The sequence below is a fragment of the Anarhichas minor genome, unplaced genomic scaffold (genome assembly GCF_050575085.1).
Source record: "Anarhichas minor isolate MPS153535 unplaced genomic scaffold, ASM5057508v1 ptg000007l, whole genome shotgun sequence".
Taxonomy (NCBI): Eukaryota; Metazoa; Chordata; class Actinopteri; order Perciformes; family Anarhichadidae; genus Anarhichas; species Anarhichas minor.
In genome coordinates this window covers 7,087,226-7,105,132 of record NW_027466453.1, presented here as the reverse complement: position 1 = coordinate 7,105,132, position 17,907 = coordinate 7,087,226, and the positions used below count along the sequence as shown (strand labels likewise).

At 36.9% G+C, this 17,907-nt stretch overlaps 1 protein-coding gene across 6 annotated transcripts; it reads right to left on the bottom strand.

Moving 5' to 3' along the window:
• Positions 1-460: 460 nt before the first annotated feature.
• LOC142942167 (interferon-induced very large GTPase 1-like) lies at positions 461-16,757 on the bottom strand. 6 transcript variants are annotated; one of them, XM_076084391.1, is made up of 15 exons: positions 16,653-16,757; positions 15,194-15,250; positions 13,225-13,323; positions 13,094-13,125; positions 12,327-12,435; positions 11,373-11,963; positions 10,237-10,277; positions 9,858-9,960; positions 9,574-9,608; positions 9,125-9,230; positions 8,943-9,026; positions 8,756-8,790; positions 6,502-6,613; positions 6,325-6,374; positions 461-6,223 (listed from the first exon to the last, which is right to left on the bottom strand). In XM_076084391.1, the coding sequence occupies exons 3-15, from the start codon at positions 13,304-13,306 to the stop codon at positions 1,478-1,480; spliced, it is 6,126 nt and encodes a 2,041-aa protein (XP_075940506.1). In that variant the 5' UTR covers positions 13,307-13,323; positions 15,194-15,250; positions 16,653-16,757; the 3' UTR covers positions 461-1,477. The 6 variants fall into 6 exon arrangements, with proteins under 6 accessions (XP_075940506.1, XP_075940530.1, XP_075940514.1 ...); XM_076084415.1 differs by having other exon boundaries at positions 6,325-6,356; XM_076084399.1 differs by having other exon boundaries at positions 9,574-9,605.
• Positions 16,758-17,907: the final 1,150 nt, after the last annotated feature.

Genomic DNA, 17,907 nt, shown 5'->3' with positions numbered 1-17,907 from the left:
CTCAATCTGCCACTTTAAATTTAAAAAAGTGAAAGGCCGTCTCTACAGCCTGTTTGGTTTGTCCGTCTGGGCTACTGTAGAAACTTTGCGGTGCAACATGCTGGGGTCTATTTGAAATGTCATCACTTCCATTATTTTATCTTATTAGACATTTTTGTGAAATTGTCATATTTAGCTCATGAATACTTGAGTTAAGGCCAAAAATGCATTTTGAGACCACCCATCAAAATCTGATCAGTTCATCCTTGAGTCCAAATTTGAAGAAATTCCCTCCATGTGTTCCTTCCTGGGATGGATACATCATACATAAAGGACAGGACGTACAGACAACCCAAAAATATAATACCTCTGGCCATGACTGTGGCTGGTGTTGAAGGATAAAAAATGTGAAAATAAATGCACTGTCGTCTTTGGCAGATTTAAAGGAGTAAATGTATCATAAACACTAAGAAACCTGGTATTTCAGTAGATATGAAGAAGTTATTTTTATTGAAACATGACAAGTTAAACTTCACAGATTTCTTCTCAATGACTTACGTTGTTTAAATCTGTTTACATCACTCTTGGATATCAGACGTTTCAGAAAGTTTCAAAATAAAAACAACAAAACTCATACTTGGGATATAATAACCGATTGGTTGAAACTAGATTAAAAAAATAACACTTCAATACTGATTAATGAATAATTATGTGAAAACAACTATTATGATTTTCAGCAGTGTCGTGGTTATATTGTCTAAATCACAGATTGAATAAAAACAACAAAACTCATACTTGTGGGGATATAATAACCGATTGGTTGAAGTGAGATAGAAATAATAAAACTTAACACTTTAAATACTTTAGAAACATAAAGCATCCTTCACCAGTTATGTTTGAAATATTCTTTGAGAAGTTGTCATGACAAACAGAAAACCTGATACTTCTTCAGGCTTTTACAGTTTCACAACAGTCACTCTTTGGTTCTACTTCACTTTGCAACATCTTCATTATGTTTTGGCAGCTACAAGCACATGAGCATCTCAACAAAACAATTCCCACAACAAAGCGTACGCCATGCAAAAATACAAACATACAATATTCATGACAGGGTTTTCAGTTGCGATTTTAAGAAATTAATTATACAAGTTCACAAAGAAATATGGCTTCCATTAGTTATTGATAAAATGTCTCAACTCTTTCCTCAACTTTTACTTAATGAAAACAATTTTCATTTACAGAAATCCTCACAGACCAACTTTGTAAATGAGTCATTGACTTGAAATTAATATTAATATTTTGATGTTTGTGTGACTCACTAAATTCTCCATATTACTATTGTTCTTGTGCACTCTTTTGTTTTAAGTGTTAGTTTCCCCCGTCAATGGAGAGATAATCAAACGTCAATGAATGTTGTTTTATAGGAATCTGATTAATGAATAATCATGTGACAACAAGTATCATGGTTTTCAGCAGGGTTGTGGTTGTATTGGCTAAATCACAGTTTGAACATTTCATCCAAGCTTTTAATAGCTTGTTTTTTAGAGTGTGTTTTCCACTCGCTGGGAATTTCACCATAGTTCTGGAATTTTAATCCATAGTGGTCTTCCAATTCCTTCTCAAATCGACTCACAAACCATTTCCAATATTCCAGCTTGGACCCATCAGGGGTAATTGCCCAGTTAGCAAAATATGGGCCAGCAGTTCGGTACTTTTTATAGGGAATGAGCACTTCTGAATCTTGGTTAGGGTAGAACTTTTCATCACTTGCAATACTTGTTGTGCAGAACTCAATACCCAGTTCCACAGAGTTTCTTACGTGGACTCCATTAACTGCCACAGATCGATGAAAAGGCACGCTGTGGTCCTCTTTGTGATCCTTTATGGTGTTGGTGCAAACAGCTGCACAGAACGGACAAGTTACCCAGCAGCAGTTACACAGCTGTTCAATTAGGATTTGATCAGGCTCCATCCTGGATTCCTTGATCTTATCCAGTGAGAGGCGGCTCATTTCCTTTTTGACGGACACGAGACCTTTCTGTATCTCTTCTTTTAGAAAGTCAAAATTGTTTATGTCACGGAAGTTTTGACAACAAACTGTGGCGAATGTTAGCTCATCTTTTAGCAAACTGGAAAATTCCTCCACCCACATGTCTGGGTCTCCTTTGTGGGTTTTGACTTTCTCTGTTGTGTCATATAAAGCTTGACTAACAAGCGTATTGATGTCGTCAACATTTTTCTTGAGCATATTCAGTGCTTTCCGTCTTTGCTTTTTGAAGATGTATTTCTGTACTTCTTCTCTTATATATGTCTCTACTTGGTCTCTTGGGTGATGGATGTAGGTGATAAAACCATTAAAGTCCTCTTTCTCTGCGAGTGACTTCAACACATGTTTCTCCAAGTTCAACCTGTTCCCATTGAATGCTGGGAAATTGCACCTCATCTCTCCAGCGAGATCAATGGCAGTCTTGTTACAGACGGCCTCGACAGTGGAACTCTTCAGCTTGTCACAGATCAGTTGTCCAAGTACAACAGCAGATGAGCTTCCTTTGCAGAAGCTTCTGAAAATGTTGTAATATTGCATTTTCTTGCTTTCTACATAAGAGTGTGCATCATTGTTCCCTTTGAATGTCATGTGGGACTCTGTAAGCCATCTCCCTGCTCTGTGAAATACATACAGCAAGAGATCAACTGTGAAGTCCTTCTTTAGAGCATATTTCCTCTTTGATTCAAAGTCTGTCACCTTTTGTTTTACATCGTTGGCCACTTCTTGCAAGTGAGTTAGATTGTAGCCTCTTGTAGCAACAGGGTTGCTCTTAATTGCGTCAAGGGACTGTTTTTCAACACCGTCAATGAAGGATCTGATCTCTTGCTGTTCTTTAGGCTGAAAATACTTCTTCAAGTAATATGCTACTTCCAAGAGTCTGTTTCTCAGAGATACATAATGAACATAATCCCCAACCTCTGCTATTTTTTTGTACCTGCCACTTCTTTTGGATTCATCAATGAGAAGCCATTCAAAACCAAGATCCTGGAGGACGGTTGATTGATCTTCTTCATAGTTGATGTCCTCAATAGGTTTTGTATCTGCAGTTAGTTCTTTAACCAAGCCACTCCAAACGGAGCTGAACTGCTTTTCAAGTTCCTCTTCATCTTCATCTTCTGCCTTGTCCTTTAACTGATGAGCAAGTTCTTTGCTCTTTTGTAGCAGCTTGTTCTCAAACTCTGTCTTCCTATCATCAAGCTTTTTACAAGCCTTTTTCTGCTGGATGACTTCATCCAGTTTTCTTTGAACTCCCCTCAATAGTTCATCATGAAACTGTTCGATTTTGCTTTCAAAGCGGCCTCGCCACTGAACCAACATGTCTTTGTCTCCGTCATTATCAAAGTATGTTGTCATTGCTTGTTTGATTTTATCATAGGTTTTGTTTGATTCTTGACGAAGATGATTGAGCTTAACCTTGTCAAGTTTTCCATTTTGAATTTTGGTATGAAGCCCATTCTCAATGGTCAACATGTTGCTCCTCAGGGTCCAGGTCCAGTTCCCATACTGGACCTCAAGCTTTCTGTACACTGCAATTTCAAGTGTGTTTTTGAAGCTGAAAACAAATTGCTCGTTCATCAGGGCATTCCACAGGTCCTGAATTTTGATTTTGAACTGCGAGAGAGTAATCCCAGCAGACTGTTTAGCTTTCGAGAGGATGGTGGTCTTCAGCTCTTGGACACACTCACTATAACCTGGATTTGGAGGAGCCATAGGTGGACTTCCCTCCCAAAGCTGGGCAAAGTATTTCACATCTTTCTGCACATCAAATGCAATGACATCACTGAAGCACTCGGCATCACAAACCTCTTCTTTGGCTGCTAGTTGGGCCATCTTGTCCAGTTTTTCTTGCAGCCGTCTCTTTCCATCCATGTTTTTCTCTGCAGCACCAATATCTGTAACATTCTGGTGAACAAACACACAACTTGGAGAAAGTTTGATTTTCTTCATCCTCATGAAAGCCTGAACAACAATCTGCAGAATATCTTGCATCTCCGCTGGATTCTCTCCAAAGATGTTGATCAATGTCATGTTTCCCAGACCAACAACAAATGTTGCCAGTTCATTGTCGTGGTGAAGAGTGGCATTACCTTCCAGCTCAAGAGCACGCAGTCCTTCAGTGTCCACCACTAGTACATAGTCAAACTCAAAGTCTTTCTTGATCTCCTCTGACACTTCGACCAGCTGCATGAAGGCACCCTTGGTGCACCTGCCAGCGCTCACTGCAAACTCTAACCCAAACATGGCATTCAGCATTGTTGATTTTCCGCTGCTTTGTACGCCCAACACTGACAAAACAAAGACTCTCTTGTCACCCAGTTTCTTGATGACTTCATCTAAAAGACCAGAGATCCATGTTAAAGGTACATGACCTGCATCACCATCCATCAGCTCCATTGGGTGTCCTGATATCATCAGCTCTGCAGCCAGCTCGGGGTATTTAGACCAGTCAGTCTGTCCCCTCTCTGGTTGTTTCTGCAGAGATGCATGAGCTTCATAGATCTGTCCCATTTCTCTGAAGATGTGCTCCAAGCCAAAAGTCGCTGACTGTAGTTGTGTTGATATTTCATCAAGCTCAGTTTGCTTACTTTTTAGCTGATCAGATTTCTCATGCTTCTTCTTCAAGGCCAAGACCTCAGCCCACTTTTTATCATATTTTTGGAGAATTGAACCGAGGTCGTCTGTGGAGAGGGCATCTGTTAAGATCTGAGTCCATTTCAAGAAATAATCTTTTTCTGTTGCTGACAAAGATGAGAGGCTTTCAATGAACGACTTCATTGGTTTACTGCAGGAAACTTCGCATTGATCTTGTCGTATTTGCATCAGTTTCCGTTGTATTTTACATTTCTCATTCTCAATGTTTCCTCTGAGGTGATACAGTTCTTTGTTGATTTTGCACCATCCCTTCCACAGTTGGCCTTGACAAGGGAGATATGTATCTTTGATCTTTGAAACATCCGTCCCCTGAAGCATGTCCACAATTTTCATTGCAGCAGATTTCCCTTTTTGGCAGACATTGTCTTTTTCATCCAGTTTGACTCCAGAAACTTCAGCCATGGATTCAAGCTGGAAGGATTCATGTGGTCCAGACAAAATCTTTCCAATAATTTTTTTCAGTTCTTCAGAAACGTCTGACTGGCTTCTGTCGTTCAAACCCATTTTGTATTTTCCCTTTTTCATCTGGACAGCACCACCATCGCTATCAGCAATGAGAATAATGAGAGGCTTTGTAGACTTGTGAAGGGCTGAGATCACTGCACTGTTTTTATCATTTTTTTCCAGAGTTGGTACAAGTACAACATTGACTGAAGATTTGTCAGTCAGTATGTCACGCTGTTTTACATTTGACAGCGCATCACCATGAAGATTACAGAAGGCAATGCAGTCAGTGAAGGCATCATTGGGTTTTCCAGCAGGGCAGTACCAGGCAATCTCCGCCACTCCATCCATCAGATGATGAGACTTGGTACTACCTGGGCAGTTTCTGTCGAAGAAGATTTTGTGACGATTGTTGATCAAAGTGTTCATCAGCTCAGATTTAGACAGAGATGGTGAACCCAGGCGGAGAAATGACACCATGGGTGTCTCAGCTTTGCAGATGGGCATACTCTTCATGGTGACAATGTTTGAATTATCTTTCATTTCAGTCATCTTCCATGTTTTTCTTATTTGTCTGAATGTCCACAGAGGACAGCCAATATCCATTGTTACTGGGTCAGGAACAAGCAAGGGTAAGGCGTACTGACATTGTGATAGCTTTGTGATCATGTTCTGCTTAAAAAAGCTGTCTGAGCAGTGAAATACTGCCATTTGAACATCCATTGGATGCAAGTGAGTCTTGAGATTTGATTGATCAATGTCTACTTTGGTGCTGTAAAGAGCATCAAGGTCATCATAGTCTGTGTCATCAGTATCAAACTTTTCAGGAGGGTTTGAGTGGCTCACCTCAGGAATGTTTTGTCTTACAGGAATATATCTGGCTCTGTAGTCTAACATCATCAACTTCTGAATAAAAGTATGAGCTACATCTTTCTCAGGTGTGTCATGGTCCTGTTTCACAGGTGGACCTACTTTGAGAAAATCTGCTGGAGAGAACTTCTGTTGCTGTTTGTCTTGAAGCTGAAGTCTGTCAAGCAGTGCTTCAGTTTCTCTTTGATGTTGTTTCTTCATGTTGTTCTCTTCAGAAAGCTTCAATGACTTCTGTAAATAAGTAAATAAACATGTAATGTATGTAGAACAATATAATCACATTCGGATAAAAAGTAAATAGTCATAAAAATATTACATTTGGAGTTTCTTACCTTGTCCATGTTTCCACTCATATCCATATTACCTGCCGTAGAATAATGGACTGAATCATAAAGACAATCAAGCATAAGACAAGCAATGCACTTTAAAACTATATGTTTTTCTCTGTATTGATAATTTTTAATGTTATTAACTTTTTCCTGTAATGGTACTATTCATTAAAAAATTACCTTTCTCAGTGGCAGCAGATTGTACAGGCGTGATTTCAGATTCTCCTCCCACAGTTATGTGGCCATCATTCTTTGAGTGTTCAACATCAGCAGGTTGTTTCACTGGATCACACTAAGAAAACAAATAATTTAATTTAACATCAGTTAACCACCTTTCTAGTGTGGAGGGTTTGTGGGCCCCAGTGACCATGGTAAGTATGTTGTCAATAGCTCCTGGTAGGGTCTCCCAGGCAAAAGTGGTCCCATGGGAGTGGCAAGACCAAGAGTGATTTACTGACCCTATATTTATTTGTCAGAAAAGAGTTGTCACACCTCACCTGCAAAAAGCAAACCGATGCTCCCTGCTTGAGGAAGACTTGGGAGGGTATGAAGGTATATTTTTGTCTTAATTATGCAAACAACAAAAAATGTTTTGAGAGCAAATTTCTCGCACTGCAATCAAAAATCTAATTTGTAAGTGAAAATAAATATACTGAGAATAAATTATTTGTTAGTTTTGCTTATGAAACTCGAAAAAACCTTTTCTTTCAAATCAAAAACCTTGGGTTCTTCCTTGGCTGCTTCCAATGTAAACACTCGAGAGGTTACTGTGATGGAGGCCAGTTGACATTATATTGCTCTGTTTCGTCAAAATTATTTTAAATGTAGCAGCACTTCACTTTGTTTTCATGTTGTTAGTGTCGTGGAGTCTGTTTTTTAAAGAACGACATGGAGCGGATAAATTGCCAATTATGAACGCAGGTTCTGGGAAAATACAGAACCCCTCCATAATACACAGGCACGTTTAAATGTAAGTTTAATGCATTTTGTGTCACTAGTTTACTTTCTGGAGCTTATTATAAAGGCACAAGTGGCACATATTTGTTAATGATTAAGTATGAAATGATACAAGCCTTTGTATGGAGTCAACTGATATTGTTACGTACAATAGTGTTTATGTTGAATATGTTGGGTACCTTTTACTGTTACATGTTTCGTACTGGTTAGCAGGAACCTCAAAATTTATATTTTTGTGTTAATCAATTTAACTCATTTAATAGGTTTATTTACAATTGCATACAAGAAGAACCTATGAATAAAAATAATAGAGTTGTAGCACATGCATGTTCGTTTTCATGCGAGGCATGTATGTGATTTAAAATACACTGATTTAAAGTATTTTCCCAGAGCCTGCGTTCATAATTGGCAATTTATCCACTATCATGGATGTATGTGTGTGTACTGCACAGCTTCCGCCACCAGGTGGTGCATTTGAGCAAATAAAGGGACGTTTTAAGCAGAGGTGGCAGAAGAAGTAAAAGTTTTCTTCTGTATGTCCAGTGTAGTCATAAGACGCACGTCGTTTTTAGCTACAGTGTCGTGTCATCAACTGTACCTACCTCGGTCGGAGAAAACCAAGCTCATAGGCTATATTTTAAATTGTGTCACACATGCGTAGCTAACCTTAGCTAACATAGTCATGCCTCAGGCAAAGTGCATGTAACAGTGGGGCTTCATGTCAACACAGCAGCCCTCCATGTTCTTTAAAAAAGAGACTCCAGCCATTACTAAGCAACCAAAACCTGTGTGCTGCGATGACGATTAAGCTCCAGCTAGTTCTGCACTAAAATAATTAACTTCACTTCAACTTCATGTATTTACCGTAGACTGAGAAAAGATATATGCCAGCTGTAATTGGTTGTTCCTCGACACATTACATGCTGTGTGTGCCATAAAGTTCCAACAGTTGAACTATTTTTATCTTGAGGTGCAGCTGTCGCGCCCTGAAGAATAGGCACTAAAGAACGCTAGGCTTCGCTCTCGATTTCTGCATGTCTACAATGACAACAATCACTTTAAGGGCGCAAAAAAGGCGACATGTATGACCCCGTAGCAGTTAGAAAATGGAGAGATGGATGGATAAGTTAACCAGGTTAGATCCATTGACATAAAGAACATGAAGATCAAAAACACACACTAGTAGACCAATTCAGACAACAACTCCAAAATTTAAGCAAGGCTAAACAATATGCACTAAATGCACTAAATGCAAGCAGGGTTATAGTTAAGTGAGAAGAAAGTAAACTTATCTCATTTCAACTCATCCACGTGTCCACCTAGGGGGTTTGTAGAGTAGAACTCTGTTCAAGTCTAAACTACAAATGCAAACAACTCTAATCTTCAACTAAAACTTGACTTGGTAATATAAGTATCATTAATAAATAAACACTGTAAGACAATAACTACTGAGGAGCAAAAAAGATCTCACATTTACCTCTGTTTTAGCTGCACTCTCCTCCAGCTCGCCTTCTGCAGGGTGAAGTAAGAGAAAGCAGAATCAAGCATAACACAAATTGTTTTGGGTCACTTAATCATTCCAAGATGTGTTTCATTTTAATTATAATTATCCAGATTTTGCAGAAATGCAATACAACATTATAAGAAAATAACTTATTACTCACGCTCTTTGGTAACTGGTGAAACAGTGTGAGATGTTGAACTTGTGTCCTTCACTTTGTTGACCTCCTTATCTTCATCAGGCTCTCCTGTTGAAGGGTCAAAGTCAACACATTTAGTGCCCTATTTTATTGACACCACTGAATATTCATTGTTATTTTACTGTAAATAATATTATTATTGTTACCTTTATTGGTTGCAGATGATGATACATATTTGATTTCAGACTCTCCTCCCACTCTTATGCTGTCATCATACTTGTCTGAGTGTTTCGCACCATTCACTGGATCATTCTAATAAAACAGACCATTTTATATGATATTTAGTTAACCAGGTTCAAACCATTGGGATTAAGAACATGAAGATCACAAATACTCAGTGGTACACCAATTCAGAGTACAATAAAACTTAAAATAAAAGGGAAAACAATAAGCACAGACTAAATGCAATCATGTTTGTAGTTTAGTGAGAAAAAAAGTAAACTCCTAAGCAAGTGTTGTCAACTGATCCTCATGTCCAACCAGATGGTCCATTGAGTCAAACTCTAACTAACTAACAACATCATTTTAGAAAGAATTCAAATGAAATGCTCCTGTAAGACAATGACAACTGAGAACCAAAAGATGTCACCTTTACCTCTGTTTTAGCTGCACTTTCCTCCAGCTCATCTACTGTAGGGTAATGTAAAAAGAAGCAGATTGTAGGATTAAACATAAAATAAATTGGTTTTGGACAGTTAACAATCTAAGATTAACAAGATATATCTGCAAAAAGTGCTGTGTGTATTCACAGATTTCCCTGTTCCACATGAAATATCTTCTCTGCAAAGAAATATTTTGTTATTTAAAATTTTAAATTATCCAAATTTTGCAGGAATGGACAACAAAACAATACTTGGTTATTTTTCATTCAAATGTTACCTTTGTCATTGTTTGCAAATGATACAGATGTGATTTCAGACTCTCCTGTGTTTTCATCATTCTTTGAGTTTTCAACATCACCAGGTCCAGTCACTGTATCACACTAAGAAAACAGGGGATTTCATTTAACCTCCAGTTCAACTTGGTAGAGCATTTGAGATTAAGATGTTGCCACTGGAAACTCTGCCATACAACACATACAACACTCCTGATGAATATCATACAGTGATGCACCCATCGAGTTCCAACCTTCAGCTTGAAGATTGGAACTGTTTACTGAGGAGTGAGACTTAAAATGTGATCTAACTCACATGTAGGTAGTTTTAAGAACAAATGCTGTTCCATACTGATGATCACTAACGAAGTTGAAAAATCTTACCTTTACCTTGATTGCAGTTGCATTCTCCTCAATATCTCCTACTGCAGGGTAATGTAAGAAAGACAAAATTGTACAGGTTTAAAAAAATAACACTGGATTAGCTAACCATGATCATTATATTTACAAAGTTTCTGTGTTAAATTTGAGTTAATTGTACCTGAGATGGAGGGGACACAATAACAGAGGGGATACGAATAAGAAGTGTTACAAACACCAAAATGAAAAATTTTGATTCTCAAAACACTAAAAACACTGTGTACAAATCTCTAATCTATAGGTCTGTTCCTACAACAGTTAAGTTAAATGTAAAATACATGTATCTTGAAATAATTCGCGGGGGCGGCCGTGGCTCACTGGGTAGAAAGGGTCGTCCGGCAACCGCAAGGTTGGCGGTTCGATCCTTGGCTGCTACGTGTCCTATGCTGAAATGTCCCTGAGCAAGACACTGAACCCCCTAACTGCTCCCCTGGCGCTTCTCAGCAGCCCACTGCTCACAATAAGCTAGGGATGGGTTAAATGCCGAGGACAAAGTTCGTATATGTGACAATTAAACTTAAAACTAAAACTTATGATTCAGTGATGCTTTAGACTGATCATTATGGATTAAAGTGCTTTTCTAATGATCTTCATAACTCTTGCTTATCAGTTCGCTTAGTATGTAAATCCACACATTCAAATATTGAATCAGACGTCAGAATCTTTAAAACATCTGGTGGAAAGAATTGATAACCCACAAATCATTAAATTCAATCAGTAGCATGTTCATCATATTAGTGGAATTTGTCAACCAACAAAACGCATGTACAGAAAGAAAATCACATAATTTGCATTTCTTTATTTTGGAACAGCTGCCTGCTACAACTGAAAATAATACCATGAGAGCTGTGGAAGTGAATCAAAACAGTGAAATTGACAGACACACAACTGTGAAATAAAACTCAGTGTAAAGCTCTGTAAAGCAAAACGAAGCTGCAGATTCAGGTGATAATTCTTTGTAGGTTCTTCACTATGAGGACCACTTTCACATTGTAAAATTGTTTTCAAAGTCATTTTAATCCGTTAGTTGTTAGTTGTGTCCACATTGTCTTCATGAAGCAGTGTCGTGTAATTCATAAACGCCAACATTAAAATCTCACCTGTTTGACTTTGCTGAAACAATGAGGACTCCAGCCTTTCTTCTTTGTGTTCCAGCTGTTCTTTCTGCCCTTTATTTCCATCACACATCAGTCCACTGTGGCAGTGGGGAGCATTTTCACAGACCATGGCGTCTATTTTTTCCAGCAGAGCTATTATCTCTCCTTCATCCATCATACTTCTTCTACATGTGTGGTATCTTTTTTCAACAAAACTGCTGTTGGCTTTCAGGTCCGTCAGTGCACTTTCACATTTATCATCTGACTCATGAGTCACAACTGTCATTACATAAGCCATTAATGCTTTCCCAAAAGTTGTTTCTAACCACTGCAGTCCTGAACTGTAATGGCTGTTATGCAGGCCATTTGGTAACAGCATGACAAAGGCATGAATTTCTTCATTTAATGGGAATTCATCAATGTTTGGTAGACCAAGCATGTTAATGACAGAGATGTGCCGACCACACAAATCATACAGTTTGGTTGAAAAGTGTTCCACATTTCTTTGCTCGTCATGGTCAATTAAGATGTTTTTTGATCCAATCTCAATGGAATTTGTTTCACCAATTAACACCAGTGTGAGTTCAGGTATCGCTGGAACAAAAAAAAAGAATTACATCACCATGCTATACTGCAGGATTCATTAAGAGAACATTTTGAATGACTAAAGGTTCTGTTTCACATTTTGCTCAAATGTATTGCAAAAATATAATGATGTGATATAGTGAATCTCACATTATTTATTATTGAAACACTCTGAGATGTTAGACTTGTGTGTTTTCATGACCTTTTCAAAGTCATTATTTTCTCCTGTTGAAGATTTGTAGTCTTTCATCATTAGAAATGAGATTAGATTAGTTGAAATATAATTTCTTTTTAATTTAAGTTTTTATAATTTTTATAAGTGTTTGAAAATCTGTATGTTGCTCTACAATCAATTCATAATCAAAATATTACCTTTCTTATTTGACAAAGATGGCTCTGGAAATGCAATCGTCTCTGCTCCTCTGCTTTCATCATTATTCTCGGAGTGTTGAGCTTCACCAGGTTCATTCACCAGATCAAACTGAGAAAATATGTGATTTAATAAAACAATTCTCCAGATTCCGACTGAGATTACAATTTTTATTGTGATCTTGATATAAGGAGTGTATTTCAAACCCAAAGACAAGAAAACTGCATCAAAATGTAAAACTTGAAGATCAATAACTTACAGTGTTGTACCAGTTATGAAAACAATAAAACATAAATTGAAAGCAAAGTAAAACAATCATTGATAAAATGCAAGTTGGTACTGCTAAAAGCAGTCGTGCAGTTCTGAAAGAGGGCATGGCTAAAGTATAGGGGGAGGGCTAACCCACACTAATGAGAGAGGAACTCTTTGCTGAGACCAATGCTGCCTCACAAGACTCTAATACAAACAGTTCATGAGTTTGGTCATGGTAGATGAATCCATTTAGAAGTTATGTGCCTTTTTGTTATCTGGCACTCTCATTGCCACACCCCTTGTTTGCCAATAGACATGAACACAAACACACACCTTCACACGCACACACTTCCATGGGAAATTATAGTCTCCTAGGGCAAAAACTGTGTTTGTGGATGGACAGACCGACTGACAGAGTCAGCTATAGAGCTGCCGGTCGCAGCTAAAAATGGGATTACTGTTTAAGAACAAATACAGTCGTATAGTAATGATAACTAATAAAGGTGAAGAGACTTACTTTTACTTTGGTTTCAGCTGCACTCTCCTCCACTACAGGGTCATGTTGGAATAGCAGAATACATATAGTCAGCATAAAAAAAACATTTTATTTATTATTCATTCACGTTTATTTATAAACTTTTAAATTACCCTTTTCATTCGTCCCAGATGGTACAGATGTGACTTCAGACCCTCTTCCAGCTGCTGCATTGTCCTGGTTTTCCACCTCCATCTTATCGGTTCGTCATGCTTTATAGAGTTGTAAGACAAAGTCAGTTAGACAAATACTATAATAAACTATACTGTGTGTGTGTCACCATTCAAGCTGGAGGGCCATGTATTTTATTTTAGAAACAAAATCAATCAATCTTTTCGGAAAATAACTTTGCAATTTTATGACCTCGAGCCCACCACAAACCATCAGAAGAATCTGTATTTGGGTCAATGACATGACATGCATAGTTTTGTGTCCGAGTCCGCTATTTCCTTTTAAAATAATTGTATCAATTGATGACATATATAATTTCATTCTATAAAACCTATCCAGTTTTGATACATTTTCAGTACAATCTAATAATATATATTATTTTATGTTTTGGCACCTCAAACCCTGAAAATGTCAGGCGGTGCACCTGTCCTAGCAGATGAACAGACTAAGAAAACTATTAAAAAAGGTATTTAAATGATAATAAATTCAAAAATAAAATACTATGGCATGCTTTTATTGTTGTAACGATTCAAATAAACCACATTTTTACAAATACCAATAGTTTTAAGCTGTTGCGATAATTTAAAAACTTTTGTCCAGCAATTTGAATGTTCTCAAATGTCAGGGTGGCACAACTGTAAAGATGGGACTTTTATTATGAAATAAAATTAAATAAAATTTTATATCTCTTTTGAATATTGATAAAAACAGCTACTTTCAACTTATAGGTAGAGTGGTTCACTTTCCATGTCAGGGCGGTACAATCAATGTAAAACTAGAAAAATGTTATTTTATCATAAATGTCTTTATTCTATTTAAAATGTATATGTATGAAGTTGTTAGCAAGAACAAAAGCTAATGCTAGTGTCTTAGTAGATGCCTGTTTAATTTGAAATAAGTTGCAAATGTCAGGTGGTGCAACTGCAGAGAATGTCACTCTATGATATTGTATTTAAAGCTCTAACATTATTTACTATTTTTTTCAAAAGTTTAACAGTGTTAAGTTAACGATATTATACACTTTCAAACTATCTTCATGATGTTAATGAATATTTTTTAACTATTAAGGATGCCACTGTCAAGTAAAGCAAAATCAGCACGACACATGGGAGCAGACAACAAGTCATGTATCGAGTGTGTGCAAAACGCTGCTACAATGAGGTAGAAGCTGCAACACCCCAGGCGGAAGCGACTGTGATTTTGCCCATTCCAGTTATACCAGGTAAAATATGAATTTAAAGCAATAAATAATAGGTTAAAGTGATTTTTTTTGCTTAATATGATGTGAAGAACTATTGCATTGAATGTATTCATTTGTATATTTGTATTATTATGTTTCTCTGTTTAAATGTAAAATCAAAAGTTAAATATACTAAATATCTGGCCAAGAGAACATAATTATGATAATTTATTGTATATATATAAAAGACAACCACAAAATACGATGTGTTAGACACAGTAGACACTCTAAGGGATACTTGTCAGAAATTTCAGTTTGAATAAATATTAGGAAAATATATATTTTTTTATAAATATGTGGTTGCGCCACCTGACATTTTTTAGCATGTGAAGTTAAAAAATACTGTTAAAAACTATTTAAAACACTATGAAAAGTTGGTTCACAACTTAGACTTCTTTCACCACATTGTTCCAGACACAAAAATATGCATTACATCCATTTTGAAGATAATTTCAAAAATGACCTTTTTAGACGCCTTATTTGTCAATGAGCCATTTAGCAGTTTAGAAGTGGCCCTGACAAATCTTAAATTTTGATCTTGCATTTGGGAAATATGATGCATCAAAAGTTCTTCATTTTTTTTAAGTAAGTAACTTCAAATCGGAAATTTGAATCTAAAAAAAGAAAAATGTATGTAGAGACACAACTAGAACAATGTTGAATAAACTCACCTTTGTGTTGCAGTTGCTCTACTTAGTCTGTGTAGATGTGCTGACTTGTTGCAAATCCTGTTAATTGACACAGAGATCACAATATGATTAGTAGGTCTCTCCCTCAGATACCTTCTCTTCACATGTTAGGCGTGATGTATTGAGCTGAAGAGTTCAGCGTCTGCCCTTCTTTTAAACTATTGATGACAAAAAGTAACTGATAACACAATATATATATATATATATATATATATATATATGTATACTTTTTTTTTATTGCAAGACAAGAGACAATACATAAACACAACAACAAGAGGACGACAAGAACAGTGAGATACAAGCCATCATCATATAGTCAGTGTATGGGAGAACGGTGTGATTTCGGAGTGTGTGTGTGTGTGTGTGTGTGTGTGTGTGTGTGTGTTTGTGTGTGCGTGCCTGAGCCTTTTGAAATGAAAGAAAAGACCGTAAGAAAGTACATAAATGAAAGGGCAAATTACATAAATTACAAAATAATAACATCTGTAAAAATGTGCTTTTAACGTAACAAAAAAAAAACAAAGTCAGGGGCAGTATCGCCCCGTCCACTGGCAGCAAACCACGACCAGGGCACCGTCAGGGAGCTCCAGAACAGTAGGACAGTAGGATCAGTCAGGCCGGGTCAACCGGGTTAAATATTATTTAATTTGTTTATTTATTGTTTTTTTTAATTGTTACTTTTGTATTGATTGTTTGAGGAGGGGGCTAGCCCAGTGCGGGTTATATATATATATATATATATATATATATATATATATATATAAACGGTGACCCAGCCTTCCATCCCCATACCACCCGCTCCAGGGTGGTATGTTTACCAGGTTGTGTTTAAAACAATTAATTTAATTTATAATGTAAAATTAAATAAAAAGGGTTTTTATTAATAATAATAACAGTAATTATAATAATAGTGATAATAATTATAATAATATTTAATAACAGCAACATCATAATAATGATATAATATTGTCAGGGACAAAAACAAATTTAATAAATTAAACAAATTAAAACAGAAGAAAAATGATTTTCTAGAAGACGAGAACAAATATGAAGATAACGATTTTACTTGTACAATAATTACTATTAAATATAATTGGCTATATAACACAATATTGCACACAACATTTACTCAACACAAACCACTGTCAACACTGAACACTGCAGCAAAACGTTCAGACTATAAAGCTTTACGTTTATTGTCAAAGGACAGCTCTATCTCATGATATTCTTCATGCATGTTCACCTGTGGGCCCCCTCCGGCCATGACTTTTTATTTATTTTTAAAAGACCAAAATACTTTGTAAAATAATGAAAATAATTGTAAAACAATATTTGACGGTTGGTGAATGGGGCCCAATGTCTGTTAGAAAACCTATGAGCTCATTAGAAGTGTACACAAAAACACTACATTTGTATAAACTATTGTTCTGTGTCCCCTTACCTCTGCCTGCTCTGTGAAGATGTGGCTGTCGTGTCAGTAAGCCTTCCAGTCAAACTCTGCATGCACTTCAATGGTTACTCAGTGATGAGAAATGCCAAAGTGAAAGTCCGACTGCCCTAACTCATGATTTACACTAAACCACGTGACTTCGAGGAAAATGGTGTAAAGGTTTATCGCATGCTGAGGATGTTTCTGGTTTCAACCAAAAACAGTGAAGCACAAACCACTGTCAACACTGAACACTGCTGCAACAAAACGGTTCATGTTAATTGACAGAGGACAGCTCTATATCATGACATTCTGTATGCATGTTAGTTTTAAATCAGAAACAACAAAAGTGAAAGCCATTGCTCTTCACCCCTTCACAACCACTTGTGTCTACATTTTCTCGGGTATAATCCTGCACAGCTCAGGACAAAGCCCTTTAAAATAATGTTGTCACAATGGTATGTAATTGCCATCGTGATCATTATTAAGCTAAAGTTTTAAGTTTATTGTCATATACATATACACATATACGAAATTTGTCCTCTGCATTTAACCCATCCCTAGCTTATTGGGGGCAGTGGGCTGCTGAGAAGCACCCGGGGAGCAGTTAGGGGGTTCAGTGTCTTGCTCGGGGACACTTCGGCATAGGACACGTAGCAGCCAAGGATCGAACTGCCGACCTTGCGACCTTTACTGTTCGTCAACTATTACAAAGGAAACGTAAATTATACTTTTACTAAGAATGTGCAGAGCTCTATGACCACTAGTCAAAGTTATAAAACCACATTCTGTAGCTTTGTGTTCTATCATTTAACGGTGTCTAAATATGACCAAAGTCTAAAACATATTAAGGCTCTGTTCAGACAGGGTGCATTTTGCAATTGTTTTGATGCTCATTGACCTCAGTACAGTACTTGTTTTGTTTTTTCGTACTTTTTAATTTTATAAATAAAATACCAAGGCAATTCCTTGTATGTGAAAACCTATTCAGCAACCAACCTGATCCTGATACTGCTGGGATCTGTATTCATTTAATAAAGAAGATTCCAAAACTCTGTAAGTCTCTGCTCCTCAAAATGTCTTGGAGGTCCAGCATTGCTATATATTAGATTTTAGTAGTGGACCTCTAACTTACATTCAGAGATTCAGTTTTGGCCTTATTGAGAGGGCTTCCATTACACCTTGAAATAGCAGATGATGGATGAGTGTTTATTTATTTACATATGTTTTGGTCATGCCCCTCTTTGTATTGAGTTTGGTTGGAAAT